This window comes from Cyanistes caeruleus, chromosome 4 (genome assembly GCF_971803275.1).
Source record: "Cyanistes caeruleus chromosome 4, bCyaCae1.hap1.1, whole genome shotgun sequence".
Taxonomy (NCBI): domain Eukaryota; kingdom Metazoa; phylum Chordata; class Aves; order Passeriformes; family Paridae; genus Cyanistes; species Cyanistes caeruleus.
In genome coordinates, this window is record NC_141704.1 from 53,847,501 (window position 1) to 53,866,569 (window position 19,069).

Here is a 19,069-nt window from a genome sequence, read left to right on the forward strand (position 1 = left end):
CTGTCTTCTCCTGCAGTGCTGTCTAAGTCATCACCTCTGCAGCATCACAGAAGTCTGTAGGTTGGTGATAGAAACCTTTGCTGAGCAGAACTCAGCAGTTATTCTGTGTGCACTTTTTTGACTCTTGGAGCAAATAGTTTAACCTGTCTGTATCAAAACGGGCACAAAAAACTGCAGAGCTTTTCTCTGTTGTTTTGGGCTTGTTTTGCTTGAGGTATTAATTTTTTTCAGATTATGTTACAATCCCAGTGCATGCTTTAACCTACTTGCACAAGGCTCACATATATAAATACACAAGGCCCCCTGAAGACCTTTTTGTATCATTCCATCACAAGCTTTTTAGTAGGGATAAATCAGGTACTGAAGCTGGATGAAGGCTCTTGTGATTTGATGCCAGAGGAGACATCATCTTGGCTTTGGCACACGTGCCAGAGCCCTGCAGTGGTACTTTGGTGCTCTGTCAGAGCAGGCTCAGAGGAGCATGTGGAGAAGTGACTGATTTTCAGCAGCTCTTTGAGCTGCAGGTAGATCCATAGGGAGTCTGATATGCATTATTCTGTCAGAGTACAGTTAAATAAGGATCCATAATTAACTGCTTCAGTCCTGTCACAGAGATCTGACAGATGCTTATTTCTCAGTATCTATAGCTAAAAACCTTCTGGGCTGAGAAAACAACATAGATTTAATGAATATTATTGGCTTGTCAGAGACTCACAAGATAGACAACAGCAGTTTTATGTTGAAGCATGAAAGGTGGGTCAGCAAAAGCACAGGGTCTTTTCCTAAAGCCCTGTGTATGTCTCCACTCCCTTTTGGATTGCAGATAAAATAGTAGTATGGTCTGAGCTTTTGTGGAACCTACAGTGACTCTGAAGATTTTAAACTGAAAACTAACAAATCCAACCTGAAGCTGGTAATGCCAGCCCTGGGACATAGACTCCTTCACTGCCAAGTGGTTGCCAAGGCCTCTGGCATGGCTCAGGTTTGTACCATCTGGTACAAACCAATCCTGGTAGAAGCACTGGCCATGAACAGTGCCTAATGAATGGTGTGGGTACTACAAGATTTGAGCAGCTTGGAAACACCATTTGGTTCCACCAGTCCAGTTCATCTACCACTCATGTCCCATGAGTGCTACCAACTGCAGGGCAGCCATTCATCGAGATCTGTCTGCATGGGATGAATTCCCTGAATTTAGTGCCTCTGGAATTTGATATTTTTTAATGTGTTTCTTCCTGTGAGAATCAGAAATGAACATCAATGTGCAGCTAGAATAGATATTGGCATGTGGGTCCAAGTTGCTGTGCACTGCTAAAGGCTTTTCACTTCAGGGCTGACTGGATGTTGAAATCCTCCCAGTTCACATCATAAGGACCTTTATGCTGGAAGACATTGGCTTCTCTCCTCCAATTTAGAGAATTCAGTGGCTTGTGCTGGACGTACAGTTCCTGAGGCAGGGCACATGCCTGGCCAGAGGCTTTGTGCTCTAAGGACAGCAGCTCTCCTTGCCTGTGTGCTCTCTGCTGCCCTGGGGTCACACCATCTGGGTATTTCCTGAGGGATTTAAGACCAGGCTACAGTCAGGTAATGACCCCTGGTGCCATTCACCCCTGTGGCAAGTGCCCACTTGGAGCTGCATGCCACCAAACAGCTTCTAAGTTTGCTTGAGCTGGACTATCTCAATGCAATGGGAACACTTCTCTATGTGCTGATTTCTGCAGGTGTCAACTAACTGAAGGACAAAGGTGACACAGGTAAATAGCTGCACCATGACAGCCATGAGGAGGGGATGATGCCCAGTCAGTATCTTTGTATTCTCTGTTTGGATTTGCCTTTTTGCCAGCAGATTGCTTACATATTGTCATGTCTGCTGCCTGCTTTGAGAAAGAAATTATGTCATACCTTTTTGTGAAGCAGTTGGCTGTGACAACACAGTAAAAGACCAAAAGCATCAGGTGTTAAAGACGCAGATTCTTCAAATACAGACCAGAAGAATCCAATGATCAGCACTCACTGGGACTTGCCTGTTGAAGTTACCACCTAAATCACAAGATTTTTAAGTGTTTTTGAGAGTAAAAAACTGTCATAATTTCCAGTGTCATTGTTTATTCACAAGAATAAACCAGAGTCAAGACCCACTACTGTGAAGAAGGTACTTTTCATGTGTCTTTTCATGATCCTTAGACTTGGTTAATCAGCATTAAGTAAAAGATGAAAGAAAAAAAAAAAAAGCCTTCTCCTTGAGATGTGAACATCATTTTTAATTTTCCATTCATAAGGACTTTTGTGCATTGTCTCCTTTCTTCTGTTTTTGGAAATAAAATGAATTTTTGAAAAGCAAAGCAAAAGGAATTAGTCGTAGAAAAGTTAAAAGGACGAATGGATCATCTCTGGAAGAAATGCAGAAGGGTGCAGAAGGAGGTGGGAAGAGACAGATGGGACAGCTGACCCCAAACTGACAAAGGGATATCCCAGATCATACGACACTATCCTCAGCACATAGAGCTGGGGGAAGATGAAGGAAGTGGGGAACAGCTGGAGTGATGGCTTTTGTCTTCCCCATCATCCTACCCGTGATGTATCCCTGCTTCCCTTGCAGGGAAAGATGGCTGAACACCTGCCTGCCCATGGGAAGTGATGAAAAATCCTTTGTTTTGCTTTGCATCTGTGCAATGCTTTTGCTTTTCCTATTAAACTGTCTTTATCTCAATCCATGAGCTTTCTCACTTTTACTCTTCTGTTTTTCTCTCCACTCATGATCAGGCAGTGAGTGAACAGGTGTGTAGAGCTTAGTTGTTGGTTGGGGTTAAATCACAAAATATGTCTACTGGAATAGAAAATATTGCCTGAGAAAATACTCTCCTTAGTTATCTCTTGCTTCCAAAAGTGCCAAAAAGCTCTCAGAATGCTCTCTGCTACTGATTTTAAGAAAATCTTACTATCGGTATCACCTATAATCAAAGCAAATAATCCAGAAATGCTCTTGAACTCCAGCAATAGACACAAGAAGGCAGGGCAGGGATACACAGGACTTCATTCTGTCCACACCTTTACTATCAGAGATGACCACATTGCTGTTATGAAACTAGAAAACTCCAATTCAAAAGACAGTTATAATACTTTGAGTAACATTAATACATTTATTTAATTGTCATTTACTTTTCATTCATAAAAAGGACAAAGCACAGTCCTGTTCTACTCATTTGAAAAGAAAAGATAAAAAGTAACTAAAAAACCAGTTCAATATTCATCAGTATCAAATAATAGCAATATCAATTCTCCTGAAATATAAAGAAACAACAAATATGTCTATCTATATAAACTTTAATTAAGAACCTTGCATTTTAAAGCAGATGATACATTAGTTAGTTTTCCTTGACAACAATTTGAAGCTGAAGGTCCCAGTCAAATTTACACAATTATGTGAAAGAAGAAAAGTTTCCATCTATCTGATCAGTATGTGACACCTACCTCATCCATGTTGCTGATTTAAAAAAAGAGAAGTGGCTTTCCTTCCCAGGTTATTTCCATGCAAAAATGAAACAGTTTTGCTTTTTACACCATGTACTAGAAAAGTAAAAGGCAGTCATGCATTTGGCAAAAGATGTACTTGTGGTTGTATATTATATAAAAATGAGTCATACTGCAAAAGAACAAAACCAAATGAAACACAATAAAACACATTTTTTGTACAGAAGGCTTACAGCATATAAGTTTCTTATGTATGAAGACAGCTCATTTCTCTTTCAAATAATTTATACAATTTATGAAACTCAGTAGTTTTTGACACTTTGACATTCCTCTATAGGGGAGTTACCACTTTTGCCTATTTAAAAAAATTTCATCTTGTAACAAATAGTTAAAATTAAACTAAAACCATATTATTGATATTTATTAATGAAGACTCTACACTTTTACATGTAAATATATAGTACAAAATTATACAAATAAAAGAAAGGGATGTAAATTATTAGTAGACCTATCCTTGCTTCATGTAAATATTATTACAGACCTCTACAGTATCAGTTCTAAAAAGATAAAATCTATTTCTAAGTAGCTAGCAAGGTTGTGCTAATAAAATATGATTCAAAGCTTATAATTCTTGAAGCATCAGACATTGCACTATTACTTGAGCCAGCTGATTCAACATCACTGTGTTTCTTCATCATTCACACTCAAACTAATTCCCAGCATACCATGGAAAATGAAAGGAATGTGCATTGCTTAAAAAAACCCAAACAAACCAACAAAGAAACCCAGCACTGAAACACTCTAGACACAGTCAGAACAAAAACATTCTCTATCTCTAAAGAGTTCCCATTTTGAAAAGGCCATAGTAAACATGTAGCTTTGACTAACAGTTGGGATCTGACTTTCACGTACTAACACACAGTTGGATCATCCAGTACTCTATCAAATAAGAGAAATGGTCTCAGAACTTTAAAACTCTTATTTACAACACTATGAACATTAGAATAATATCAAGTTCTTGAAAAAGCATATAGTTCTCCCAAATGTACGCCTTCAATACAGGAAGGTAACACCTGGTGTCTGCAGCATAAAAATGTAAATATAATAATTTTTTTTACTGTGCTACTCTGCTTTTGCCATTTATTGTATATCTTTTTCTTTCTTTATATTTTAAATCTTTTCACTTTAAAAAATAACATACGTTTCCTACCATTTCATGGTCCACCTGGCTGATCTTAGCATGGACTTCATCTCCAAACTCCTGTTATATTGCTACCTTAATAATAACAATAGGAATAAGACTAAATCAAAACCAGTACATTACGCTGCTTCCCTGAAAGCTGACATTTGACTCCCAAAACCAGCAACAATTACCATAAAAGAATTTTTCAACAGAATTCTTTTAAGAAAAGAATATAATAAATCTTGGGTCAGTGAAGCACAGGTAAATTCCTTTAAGCTGAGCATGCTATCCATGTCTCAGGTATTCTGAATATATTTAAAAAAAAAAAAATCCTTATCACTGACTTTTATTTAAATTCCTTCAAATTCTATCCAATAGCCTCAAGAAATAATAGCTCTAAGTAATGAAATGTTTTTGCTTTGACTGTCTCTCTAAAAACCAGTAATCCCATTAAATGATGACGGGGCTATTCAAAAATATGCAGTACACGAAACATATAGGATAGTACAGACAGACGTAGTACTCTTACATTTATCACATACAATCAACATTTCAATCTCTATTATATTTCACAATTTGTTATTCAAGTTAAAGCACCTACGTATGGTGATTTTACTTTCACTGTACAGCCTATGTTATTGGGTTTTAACACTGTAACTTGCCCCATTGGACCGAATCATGCAACTGTCACAGATCAGCATAAGTGTTTTATAAGGCATATTGGAACAAGTTAAAAATATTTCTTAGCCGTTCAAAAGTTGATTTACTTCATGAAGGAGTTCCTGGATGCCTCAGTCCTCTTAAAGTTCATAGGAAATCGGTAGGGTAATTCTTTTTAAAGTGTAATTTATTTGGCTTAGGATGGTGCCACAGGAATCAAAAAGAATTGTGGTCCTCATCTTCATAGGGAGTCCTTTGTGTTAGGTGGAGGACAAAGTGAATCCAGCTACATTCAGAATCCCGAGCAGGCAAGGACACCCAGGGCAGGCACCACTAGGACCAGGAGCAGAGTTGGTACTCCAACAGCGGCACCTGCACATAGAACAGAAAACAACACAGCATTGCTCTTACTTGGTCTTACTTGAGCACTACTTGCAGCGGGGGGAATAATCCTGAAGTGCACAGAGTATGGAGGCTGGAAACCAGCTGGCATATCTCAGCACAGCCCCTACCTGTACGGATAATCTAAAATGGACAGAGACTTGCTACAGTACGGCAGAGGACTCGCTCTTTTGTTCTGCAAGAGCTGCGTGTTTATGCAGCGTGTTTATACAAGAAACAAGGCCATTCAGGACACATCAGTATATTTTGATTTGGCCAGTCTGACAAGCCAGGAGGTTATTATACCAGGAGGCAAAAGGTCAAAGTAAATATTTAAGCATGCAAAAACAAAATTAATGGAGCCTTTGAAATGTGACAAAGCAAAGAGACACCTTTGGAAATGTTAATGCTCATATGAACAGCAATAATCTGAGAGATGTCAAAGAGCCTGGTCCGTTTGTTTACCTGCCAGATTACAAAGTCCAGATGGCTGACTTCTAGCAGTGTGGCATTTACGTCTATTAAAGTTACAAGGCTATTTCTTAAACAAATATTTTAAGACATAAAATATTAATCTATGGCTTACAAACTTTATATGACTCGCTCTGGCAAACAGAAATAAGAATTGCTATTGTTAAGAGGTTTGTGTTGCGATGGTCCAGCTCCCTTTTAAGAAGCATCTATATGAGAAAATAACCCAGCCAAACTGTGTCTGGCTGTCAGTCTTGGAGATGGGCCAAAGGAGCCTGGGAACTGGCTATTCTTTCATCCCAGAGAGGGCCTATCTATATCAGGATGGTAGATGGGCAGTGCAGGACCCAGCTTACTGCTCAGCTTGCTGTTGAACACTAAGCACAGAAGTACTTTCAGCTGGTGCTGACAGTCCTGAGGTGCTGCTGGAACAGGCCCCCTGGGGACATCTCTCCAGAAAATGTTAAATGAAGCAAAACCCTACTGAGGAGGTAATACACAAACTGAACAGCAGAGATTTCAGCAGCATAAAAACAAGCACAGCATGACAAACTGTGAAAGCACAGCAGTATATTAATCTTATTTTTTAGTGATTTATGAGGCACATTAATATTTAGTTTTTGTTCTTAAATATCAAAGTAGAGGTTCTTAATGAATGAAGCCATAGGGGGAAAAAAAAATAAATCAGGTTTTGTGTTTAAGAATATCCACAGAAAAGATATTCTGCTTTTTTCAGACCAGGATAATGCAGTTGAAAAGACACAAATAAATATTTTGAATGCTTCTGATGGAAGAAAACAAGACAAAAAGTTTGCTGAGTGAAGTTGAATGATGTACAAGTATGAGGAAACATCTGTTTGCATGTTGCTATTCTACAAAGAGAAAGGAATAATAAATCTTCCCCTGAGATATGCTTACTGGCTCCAGAATAGTTAGCAATTCACCTCGCTATAGTGGTCTCTTACAGGGTTTAGGCATTGTTGCAGAGATATCTTTACCAGCTTTCTTAAACAAGTCCTACCCTTGGACAGAACATCAACAGAACATTAGCAGGATAAATGCACATTAAACAGATCATCTTTTACTTTCTTGTTAGATTACTGACCTACATATAAGGATCCATACTTTACTGGAAACACTATTTGCCATTGCATGATAGCCAGTAGGCTCCTATGGCTCATGAATGAAAGTTAAGAAAACTTTTGACTAAGAACAGACAACAAGATCTAATTCTGTGCAGTAATACAATTGTGATCTCTCAGTTTTAGCAACCTTGAAAAGCTAGAGAAATTCCAGATAAAGACTTAATGAATGTGTACAAATAAACATGTGGATGTAAATTAAAAGTGAAGGATTATTAAGCTCCCTCTGAAGTCTGGCCAGGTATGAGCTGGATATATGTAGTGCATAAAGATTCTTTCTCTCCTCAGTGTTATAATGTGTGATCTCTCCTCTCAACCAACATTTTATGGATCAAGTGTGCAAGTAATTGCAATTGAAGCCATCAAAGTCAGTGTCAAGACCAAATCAGCACCACACGACCCAACTACCACTCTAACACACCATGTGTGTACTTACTATCAAGAGTCCTCATTTCCTTTAAATAAACAAAACACCTGTCCTTAAATTTGGCTGGTGGGTATATTTTTTGTTTGTTTTGGTGTTTGTTTTTGGTTTGTTTGGTTTTTTTCCCCTAACAGTCCCAAGCAAAAACAGTGAAAACAGGCACAGGCTTTACTACTGTCTGGTATAGAATTCCTGTAGTTGTTTTTTCTAAGTTTAGGATTCAGCTATCTATAGAAACATGTAGTCAGAATGTAGTTTAACATCAAATATGATCTGTATGGGATGCGTGCAGTTAAAATAACTTTTTTTCTGTCTCCTATTCTCAGAAGCCTTTCTCACACAAGTGGTTGCTTATCTGAGTAAATGAAAAGAACTGCTGGATGGCTTTTCCTTTCATCAAGGTCTTTATGTATCACAGGAACTCCTTGTAAAGTCACATTAATCCACAGCTTCTATTAGTATTTTAAATTCTCTGTTTACATCTCAATCACATAACATCCAGGACAAAACTTTTACACTTCTGAAGAGAAATCTTAAATTTTACTGACATCTTGAACAGAATGCAAGTCTTCCAAACACACTCAAAGTAAATTAAATCAATGCCTAAATGAACCAGGCATTAAAACAGTTCAGACTTTGATGGATTTCCTAATGCTTTGCAACAATTTGTTACATCATTATTTTCTTTAAATGTTACTTATCTTTATATATTATATTTTTGGCCCTTTTTCCAATATCAGTGTCTTTTCATATTGGATTGTCATGAAAAAGGACCTTTGAGCTCTCTCAGACCACAGAAAGCTGAAAATTCCCTCCTCTCAGAGCCAGCAAAAACTCTCGAGCTTGCTGTGCTTGGAGGACTGCTGATGAATGGCAACAACAGAACCTGGGCTGATAATCCCACTCCTTGAGGCTGAACCCTCTGCCTGCTGAGAAGATGCAAATGCATTCAACATGAGCTCATCACTGAACTCAATGGGAATTATCCACATACTCCTTTAGGTCTGTGTGTGTGGGAGTGTGAATAAGCCACAGCAAATGTCCTGTGAATGTTGCTCTCTTAGATTTGTAAGTATGTTAGATTCATAAATCAGGCCTATGAGAGAGTTACCGATGTGCTTACAATAAATTCTACAGAATATTTTCTTAAATTGTTCAAGTTAGGCTATTGATTAAATGCTGTTAAGTTTAAGTGTTGCTAAACTTTTAGGCTTAAACTGTTGGTCAAACCCAAGGTTAAGTTTTGTAAAGCGATCCCCTTGAAACCTTTTGACACAACCAGAGTCTCCCTTATTCCTTTTTATCTTTACCTCTCCCCATCCATACCTTTTTCCATTCCCTGCCTCCATGTAGATAATTTGAGGTTGATTTTAGTTTTAGACTGATTGATTTAAGATTTTATTCTGATTTTTCCTGTGTGTTTTGTCCATCCAGTAAGTAGAACAGTGAACCTTGCCAACAAACTGTCATGCTTTCATTTTTACATTAAATCTGCTTTTGCAGATTTACCTTTGCTGGTGATTGTTTGAGCAACCTAAAAGCTCATTCATGACAGTCTGTCTTTGAGCAACCTAAAAACTCATTCATGACAGTCTGTCTTTGTGTCTGTTTTGCAAAACAGATTTCCTTTTTCCTGGAAGAACGACCAAACTCATCCCCATTTTCCTGTAAGTAATACTCTCCTTTTGGTCCAGGATCCAAGGACCTATATTCCATTAGGGCTGTCTGTTTTTTATATCTCCTTTTTACTATAAGAAAGGTTAATTGCAAAGATTTCTCAAATTCTGTTTCTCCTTGCATCCACTACCACGCAAAAAAAATAGGCGACCTGAAAAAAATGAAGGGATTTTTCCCTGTTCCAGTCATTAGTTTCTTCATCAACTATTAGGCTTCATTTGTATCTGTACTCTCAGTGTTTTCATATTAACACAGGAAGAACAGAAAAACAGAAATGGGGGAGAAATATAATTTCCTTAGGTTAAACTAAACTGCATGAAAGAAAGAGGTGGGTTTGTTCTTACAACTTGTTATTGAAAAGAAATTGCTCTTGTCCCAGATGGAAATACTGTCTTCATGAAAGACTACAAGAAAGAAATAGGCAAAAGAAGTAGGTAGTATCAGCTGACATGATTTAAATTCTGTTATCCCTATTCATGGTAAATGGAAAATAACTGAACTAATTATAATATACTTATCTTGCATCACTGGCATCATTACTAAATTATGCGTCCAACTTTCCCTTGTCTAGGAAACCTTTGTTTGTGCACGAGGAAATTTTCCTCTTGCCTGTGCCATAAACCTTTCAAAAATGGAGTGATTCACAACTCTGTGATTTGCTGTTTTTGCAACAAAGTAGATGTATGGGATGGAAACAAAATTGTCTGTCCATCTGCCCATGCTTTGTGCTGTGCTAAGGTTTGCTGTGCATCTGGGGAACAGCTTCAACTATCCTAAGAAAAACATATTTGAATTGCTGCTGATGGTCTGGGTGGTTTTTCCACCCCATGATGTTAGTCTGTCCTCTCCTACTTGAAAATTCAGTCAAGGAAACATTTTGTTTTGTTCTGGCAATAGCACCTGGAACTTTGGCATTGTCAGCAGGCAGCAGCTGGGGCTTCTTTTCCATTGACTCTAGCCCTGCCACACACCTGGGCTGCCAACATGAAAAGATGACCTGGACTCCAAGAAAAATCAGAAATACTTCAGTCACTGGGTTATTACTTAGCTGGAAATAAACATAGGTTATTCCTCAAATACCTCTTCCCCTTCACATATGCTAATATTCATTACAGATTCTTTTGCATGGAAAGTAGAAGACCGCTGGTAATATTTTTTTTATAAAATGTACTCTTTAGAAGTTGTGCACGCAACAAATAATAGCATGAGATTCTCCTGTGACCTAGGCAGAGGATCTTCTTCAGACAGCTGGCATGCCTGAGTAAGGATTCCACTCCTCCTTGTTCAGGAAAATAGGGATTTGTGAGTTTTTCTTACAAACAAATTCAACCCATCTACCAGAGGTGTCACTCTTTTTGACTTGCAAGTAGTCCACATTTAAAAAACCACATGGTGCAATGGGCAAACAGCAGAAACTCTTCAGGTGCAAAATGGTAGCACAGCCTCCCTCCTGCTCTCTAAGTACTGCAGCACCACAAGGAATGATCAGTGGAAAAAAGCAGCACCTAGGGCTGGAGAGCAACATGAAAAATATGCAGACAATGAAAATAATGGACTGAGAAGCTGCAAAGAAAAGAAACCAGTCCAAAAGGACAGATAAATTTGGTCTTGCTCCTCAGCAAGGCAGAAAAGAATCTTAAATTCGGCATTAAAGTCACTGGAAGGAAGAAAGGAAGAAATGAAGCAGGGATTATCACAGGATAATGCAGACTAAGAAAAAAAACCTGGGTATGAAAATACTTCCACTCTCTGTCCAAACTTTCAGTTTGAATAGAAGAGAACATTTTGAAATTAATGAGAAGATTAATTGGCTTTTCAAGAAAACTTTTGTTCTATCACAGTAATGATTGTGATGCATGGAACTGTCACCTTATTCAATTCAAACTAAGGCTTGGAAGGAGGCAATACCAATATATTAGAATTGTGATGAAATGAAATATGATGATGAAGGAAAATCAAGAAAAACACCAGAGGAAAAAAATATGTTGATTTTAGCATATCTATGTACCAGGTTAAAGGGCATTCTGAGTATTTTCTACTTAATTTTTGAGTAATGAGACATCAGCAAATGCATTTTGAAAATTACTCTTCTTTTAGAGGAGAGGTCTTTCAGAAATATACTTTTAATTTAGTAGAGGGTTTTCGCTATATTCTTGTACCAGATGCATAAGAAGTTCCAAGGCAAGTAACAAAGGACTGTCATGCCCTGGCTAAATAGAGTCTGTTTTCTTCAGTGTTACTTATGATTTTTACCTGTGTCCTCCTCCTCTTATTACTTCAACAATCTTTGCAACAGATGGGTATTTTCAAATCACAATCAAAACATTGTGATTATACCACATGAAAAGTGAATGATCACCTGACATACTTGACACTAATACGTGCAATAAACATTTGTCCCCTTTCAAATAGTAATTGAAAAAATTAAAAGATAAATAATTAAAAGGATTGTGTAAATTAGTACAGGCAAAATTTATGGATTTTTCCTTTGAAAGAGCTGTACTTCAAAGTAATACTATTTCAGGATCCTAAAACATGCCTCTGGCAAATGGAATGCATATGTGTATATATATATGTGTGCAGTGAACACAGAGAAACTGTAATTTTGTTCTCTTGCTGAAAGTATATACAATACATAAATTATTCTTTGTCTATGTCATGTCATTATTTAAACTGGGACATTAACCTGATTTCACATGTGAAGCTAAAGGTGTATAGTATTTTCCTTTCTTTCCCAATATTTATCCAAATGAGAAACCTTCTCCTCTCTCCCAGCCTGGATGAAATTTTAAAAATTGAGAGCTTGATTCTTAAGCTTTTTCCTTACTCTGGCATAAAGCAACTGCACTGAGGCCTGTGCAGTTAGTTACAAGTGAAGTGAAAAAAGAATCAAGCACCATAAGGTTTTAGTTCCTACTGATTTCAAGATTGTTCTGATTACACTATTAGTAATAAGACAAAGCACTGCTATCCAAAAATCATGCAAGAGACAAAAAAAAAAAATCTCAGCCTTTATTGTATTTCAAAGGCAACAGATAAGCCTATTATTAAATGTTAAAAAATACTCCATTGGTTAAACAAGTCATTCCAACTTTCATCTGGTTGTGGTAACTGAAGAATGAATTTTAAATTGTGCAGCTCATTAATTTACTATAATGGGCTTGAAAAATATCCCCAAGCTCCTTACTCTACAACAGGCATTGTCCAATAAAATACGAAAGACCATGGCTGTATTTTACACTGATTATAGCTGTATACTGTAATGCACATATACAGAGAGTGACTTTATGATAAAAACTTTTATTTCAAGATGTTTGCTAAAAAGAAAGGCATGCAAGATAGCTGTGTTTGGTAAACTTCATTTACATCACTCTCAACTGAAATAGAGCATCCTGTTGGAAGCTGACTGGTTACATGAAAGCAAAGCAGCAGCAGGATATTTGTGCCCCCCTTTTGCAGATGACTGGGTTTTCTGTGAGATGGAACAGAATGAGGAAAACAAAAAAAGAATGTTTTTCCCTTAAACAAGGAATTGAGATAGAAATAAAATCTACTTCTAGTTTCTTTTCCATTTGACTTTCAAATGTAATTATGTTACTTAAAACATGCTAAAATTTTAATTTCTGTGTTAGGACCTCAGGGCCAATTAGTCCTGAAATATAGGATAAAAGATGTCTTCTGGTGTCCTGTCTGGCCTCCACCTGTGTCCTGGGGTGGCCTTATGATGCTGAATTATATTCCCATTCATCTGTTTAGCCCAGAAATAAGTTTTGTGCCTTTAAAACTAGATCTGAGAGCAAAGCCGGGGAGAAGGAAAAGCAGTGGAATTTTTTTGTGGCTGTATTCAAAAATATAAAGAAGCTCAGCTCTCTCGGTGTGTGCTGTCTGCAGCATGGACATGGAGTGAGACAGAGCTCTCCTTTGCTTGTAGTTATTTTTTTAGCTAGCTGAGGCAGAGAAGTTCCCTGGACTGTGTCTTTTTCTTTTCCTGGAACTATTCAAACCTGCTCTTAACTGAAAACCCAGAAAGAACACCGGGAGCTCACGCCTGTGGCCCACTGAGGCCCAGGATGCTGCATTCCAGCACTGGAGAGACTGAGAGACACTCAGTGAGCCAAAAAACACCCACAGAGGACTCTCTCTGAACTACAAAAGGACTTTCTGAATTTGCCATCTCTTCAAAACAGCAGAAGGTTTTATTGTTTAATATTATTCATTTTCTATGCTTATAAATACTTTGCTTGTTAAATAAGCAGTTTTTTCCACTTCTCTTGAAGGAAGTTTATCTCCCTCACAGGTGGAGGAAGGACTGCTGAATTTTGCCCTTTAAGGAATCATCCCTTTGGAAGTTCCCTTCCAAATTTGTCCCAAACCAAGACAAACTGCCTATCCAGAAGGCCTCAGGTTGCCTGTATTTCATGTCATGCCTGTCAGAATTGTGTGGATGTCCTTAGTAAACTGAGGCATCTCAAATGCTACAGGTTTTTTTCAACATTCTGAATTATTCCCTAGATGACTACTGATTATAATGGGAGCTTAGACACCTAACTCAGCCATGTTATGTAGATTACTTTGGATTTGATACCCAGTGAACAGCAGGAAAACACCCATCTGGATGACACACTGGTGTTGTAGACACTCCTTATTTAAGATCTCACCATTCCTGAACAGCATATAGGCTATTTGGAACCTATGCCCTAGCTGCTTAATTCTCCCCATTCACTTCTGCAAAAAATTAGGTAGGTTTGCAAACTCTGGAATCAGAAGTCTAAAGGTCATGTAAGGCAATCCTCCTCTCTGAGTTTGGTAAGATGACTTATGTTTTGCTTTAGCTACTGTTTACATCTCTTTGTAAATACGTAACTTCCATTTTAGTCAGTCAAGCACCAAAACAAGCACTAATATCAAACTACATCTCTTTGCAATTCTCTGAGAAAAAACATAATTAAAAAAAAAAAAAAGGAAAAATCACTATCGTTCTTCTGGGGCACTTATTTTAAACCCTGATGCATTACTGGAAGATTTTCTTAAGAATAAAAATTAACAGACATAATTTGCCATGCGTAGGTGTTAAAAAAACTATACTTCTGCTTTTTGGAAAAGCAGCCTAGAAATAACCTGAAATTCTTGCCTGATTTGCTGTATAGTATGTATTCCAAAGAGAATTCCTTACCTTTTGTCTCTTTTTCAAACCTTCCTAAACTGAGTCCAGGGAATCCTGCCTCTGTCTAGGTCACCAGAGGCACAGTCCCTGTCTGTCTAGCTGGTGTATGGTAGAATTTATGGATAAGAGCTTGTCTGCAGTGTGGAAGACAGCTCAGGTCTGCAAACCAGCATTTGTAGCATGCTAACTCTCTCAGTGGTGCTAATTCTATAATAATAATTCTATTCTAATTCTATATATAATTCTATACAGGCATACTTGGGACAGGTAACAGACTTGGCAAGACTGATGGGCTTGACATTGTACTGACACAATGCTTTTGGTCTGGGAAGTAATCTACCAGCTGTGACCTAAAGGGTCTTTGAATCACACCAGTGGCAGGTTGTTATGAATGTTTGATACAAAGACACTTAGGACATGTCCTGAAGACAGCAGTTGCCTCAACTTTTTTGCAGCTTATATAATATGTTAAAAGAGATTGTCCTGCTGTATGATAATACAATATACAACATATATTACAGTTTTTTTTAAACACTTGATTATTACCCTAAAATATTGCCATAGAACATGATACATATGAAGCATGTATGCTAAATGGACTGAGAATTCAGTCATCAACACATTTCAAAAAACAATTCTTGAAGAATGGCCACTGAATTTCTAGGGCAACCAGTTCCACACTGAACAGCTGTAGACTGAATGCAATCCAAATATTTCTATCAAAAGCAGCAGAAGCAAACACCTATGGAACTAAAATGGCAAATACAGACAACAACACATTCATATAAAAATTCAGACAGCACAGCGGTTTGAACCATTCAAACCAACTGTGCTTTGTCATAGTCACAGGCAAAATTAAACACAAAGTTAAAAAGAGACATGACACTATGGTGGTACTCTGAAAATGATGAGACACTGTATTGTGGAAAGCAAGGATTCCAGGAAGGATTAGGTGTTGGACAAACAAGATAAACACATAGCCCTGTGCAAGATAATAAATGGCTAATGAAAGCCTTTCGTGAATAATGCTGCAAGTAGTTAAGTGTGGAGAGGCAAGAATATCTCTGCAGACAGTTGAGTTGAATCAGTGCATACATAGTATCTACAGTCCTAAAGGAAGTCTCAGAAGCTGGAGAGGTAAAAAAGAAGTTGATAAAATTGTTTAAGACCTGATGAAAATGTAATCATGGAGAAACTCAAGGCATATTGTCTTTTTAACATTTGATTATTCACTTGGCTGGTATTGATACATTTCTTAATGGGAACAATGTATTAGACCAAAAAGACTCTTTAACAACAGCTATAAAAGGAAACAATGTCCAGACATGAAAGCTAGATAAAAGATGAAAAACAGGTAATAACTGCACAGTTGTTCATCTGAACAAAATACACACAAAATACAAACTTCATACAAACAAAAATGGTGATACTCATGAGCTCACACCAGGTGATATAAGCTGTATATACTGTTGAAAACCTGCAGATGGGATGTCCACTCCTTTAGGAATGGGCAGCTTCCCTCACAGTACAGATAATTTGGCATGAGCATTGTTCTTTTCAAAAAGCCACAATAATGATTGCATTGCTTCTGTGACAAGAATACTGTTGAAATTTAATCCTTTCTATTCCCCAAGTTCATTTTTTAATGAAAAAGACAAGAACACAATGTGTTTGAATCATAACCTTGCAATACACTATCCAATTCCTTGATGTCTATTCATATGTTCTCTTTTATACTAAATATTGCCAAGGAACTACTTAAGATAAAAAACTAAAAGGAAGGAGATTTGCAGACCATGTCTGAACTTGAATTTATAATCAGCACTGAGCCAAATTTGAACTATCCTAAGCCATGGTGCCTTCTCCTTTTTACGAATCATCCAGACGAATCTGAATAAGAGCACGTGGAATTTCTCATTGCTTATTTATCATTTTGCCACAGATTCCCTTTTCACTGAGTGAGAAGCAGAATTTCCCCAGCAAGTGGTCTGTGGATCACTGTGGTGCACACACCTTTCCTCTATTATTTTCCCTTTAGCAGCAGTTGACAGTGGAATGCAATAGAAGCAAAAGGTACTAAGAACTATGGGGTTAATGCAAGCTGACACCTAGATCTTGAGGCCTGCACCATGTAGTTAAGCTTGTAGGACACTACTAGAAGTGGCAGCCTAACTGGGGCACCAGTAAAAGCAATCTGGTATTTGGAAGATTGGCAGTGCTTCTAGGATTGAGCTGGACTGCTACAGAAACATCCTGTGTGTGCTATGAGTCCTCAGAAATGTTTTAAGATATACTCTTATTCTCAGTACAGGCACTGCTGAAGGGCTACCTTTCCAATTCTGGATGTGCCCATCTCTCAAAAGCACGCAAGAGGAAAAACACTCAGTCCAAGATTTCCAAGAAGCGTGGCAAAGGAAAAGGGAAGTTATCTGCTCACCTGAAATTTTTATTTGGGCTACTTCTCCATCTCCTCCTTCACTGTGTGCTCGCACCTCAACAACATATTCACCATCGCTGGGGACTGGGACCTCTATCGTGTGCTTTCCAGTGGAAAACAACTTGCCTTCATGCTGTCCATCTGGCCTATAAAGTACCTAGGAAAGTCATGGCAAATACAGTTATTGAAACGTGACATTTCCATGAAGATACATTTCTATATGTACAGTGTGTGAAAAAGTATTAGGTTTTTATTAACATGGAACATTATATATATGTAAACTTAGTGGCTAATACAACTTCTTTGCAAATCTACGCAAGGTGAATCTAGACAGAATGTTTTCTCATTTTCTGTCACAAAATTAGGCCACCTTCTGAGACATAATTTCAGCACTTACACTCAAAATAAGTATTTACGTGATGGAGAATAATAATGCAGGGTGGCAGAGACCATCAAATAAAAATATGAGAACTGAGCTGGGTTTTCTGATATAAAATTTATAGCCATTTTCATAAATGAAACAACTGAATTTTATTATTAGCTCTCAACGATATTAAACTATTGCAAATGGGATAGTATATATCTTGTGGGACCTTTCAAAAAGATCCCATTTCTTTCTGAAATAATCTCTGTGAAACATTTAGCAATTCCCAGGAAGGAGTTCAGTTCCTCAATTACATTTTCAGACTAAGAATATGATAATAATTTTCTTATTGCCAAGGAAGCAGCAACATGAAACAGGAATAAATATCTGAACTTTTCTATATTCCCTATGGTCAGTATATATATTTGCTCTGGTTACAGAGTAACTGCACTACATCCATCATCTAATGACAGTAGAAGTGCCTTCCCTTCCTTTACCTTCCCAGACTTTAAAAAATCATGTTCCAGGAATTGTAGCCCCCATGGAGATGGGAAAGGAAAACTGGAACAATCAAAGGAAAACTGGAACAATCAATGCATACTGATATAAGGAAAAACGAAAAAGTGTACAACTATTCTGTGCATTATATAAGCCAACAAGCAATAAATGTGATCATGTGGGAAATGACGTTGTTGCAGCCACTGCTATGAACTTTCCCATAATAAGGTTTACCACCCAAAAGAATTTCACTGCTCCAGTATTTTCTCATCATATTGCCTAGGCCCATTGGCTTTGCCCTAGGACTACTGGATGGTTGGCATTGCTGAGCATGATACCTTTCTCTTCAGCATTTAAGTACAAGTAAGTGATTATGTACAAGGATTCAGCACTGTCCATCAAATGCACTACATGAAGCATACATCAAGATAAAAAATATTTTCAGATATCATACTTTGTATCCTTCAACGGCAGACTCGTTTGACATTGCCTTCACATGATCCCAGGTGATGATGTACCTTGAACCAGATCTTACAGAACTGATAATTCTTGGACGCTGGCTTGGAGCTGAAAAGCAACATATGTATAACATACACATGAATGAGATTTCATAAATGCTCAATGATGTTTTTATTAAGACACGTAATAATTTAAAAATGTGAAAATGGAAATTAGGCTGCCATATATATGAGTAAGGGATTGTCTTCTTCCTGGAATGAACTGCTACAGCTACAACTGGGCAATTTTGGATGGCTTTATGCAGTGTCTGCATCGTGGGTCTGCCTTTCTGTGTTGCCAGAATGGAAGTGGCCAACACTACCCTTCACTGTGTTGCTGACCACAAGCGTTTGCTGGCATGCAACTACCTTCAGAACCTCTCAGAAATGTGGTGTAAGTCATATTTATTCAATGAGATCAAATATTTAATCAACTATTTACTGCCATTTCTACATCACTTAGTTCAGCAGAAATAGAAGTACTCCACTGCAGAGATCATTAATTATAACTTACACAATAAGCTTATAAAATGGAATCCTATTAATGAACCCTGCAGGTACAAGTTGCACAATACACTATTTACTGGCAGAAATCTTCAAATTAGTTGTTTGCATTCTTAGCCCAGATAACTATGCTTTAAATACACAAGATGCTTTTCTTACATTGCTCAGACAATGTAGTGCTAGGTATCCTCATTGA

The 19,069-nt window shown here is 37.6% G+C and overlaps 1 protein-coding gene across 7 annotated transcripts in view; it reads right to left on the reverse strand.

Annotated features, from left to right (window-relative positions):
• Positions 1 to 3,120: 3,120 nt before the first annotated feature.
• Positions 3,121 to 19,069, reverse strand: part of CNTN1 (contactin 1) — a 207,545-nt gene continuing 191,596 nt past the window's right edge. For all 7 annotated transcript variants that reach the window (XM_086884683.1, XM_086884682.1, XM_086884681.1 and 4 more), the window contains 3 exons: positions 18,327 to 18,439; positions 17,011 to 17,167; positions 3,121 to 5,686 (listed from right to left, as the gene is read on the reverse strand). In XM_086884683.1, the coding sequence (XP_086740809.1) occupies positions 5,607 to 5,686; positions 17,011 to 17,167; positions 18,327 to 18,439 (350 nt within the window). In that variant the 3' untranslated portion in view covers positions 3,121 to 5,606. The remainder of the gene's footprint in view (positions 5,687 to 17,010; positions 17,168 to 18,326; positions 18,440 to 19,069) is intronic.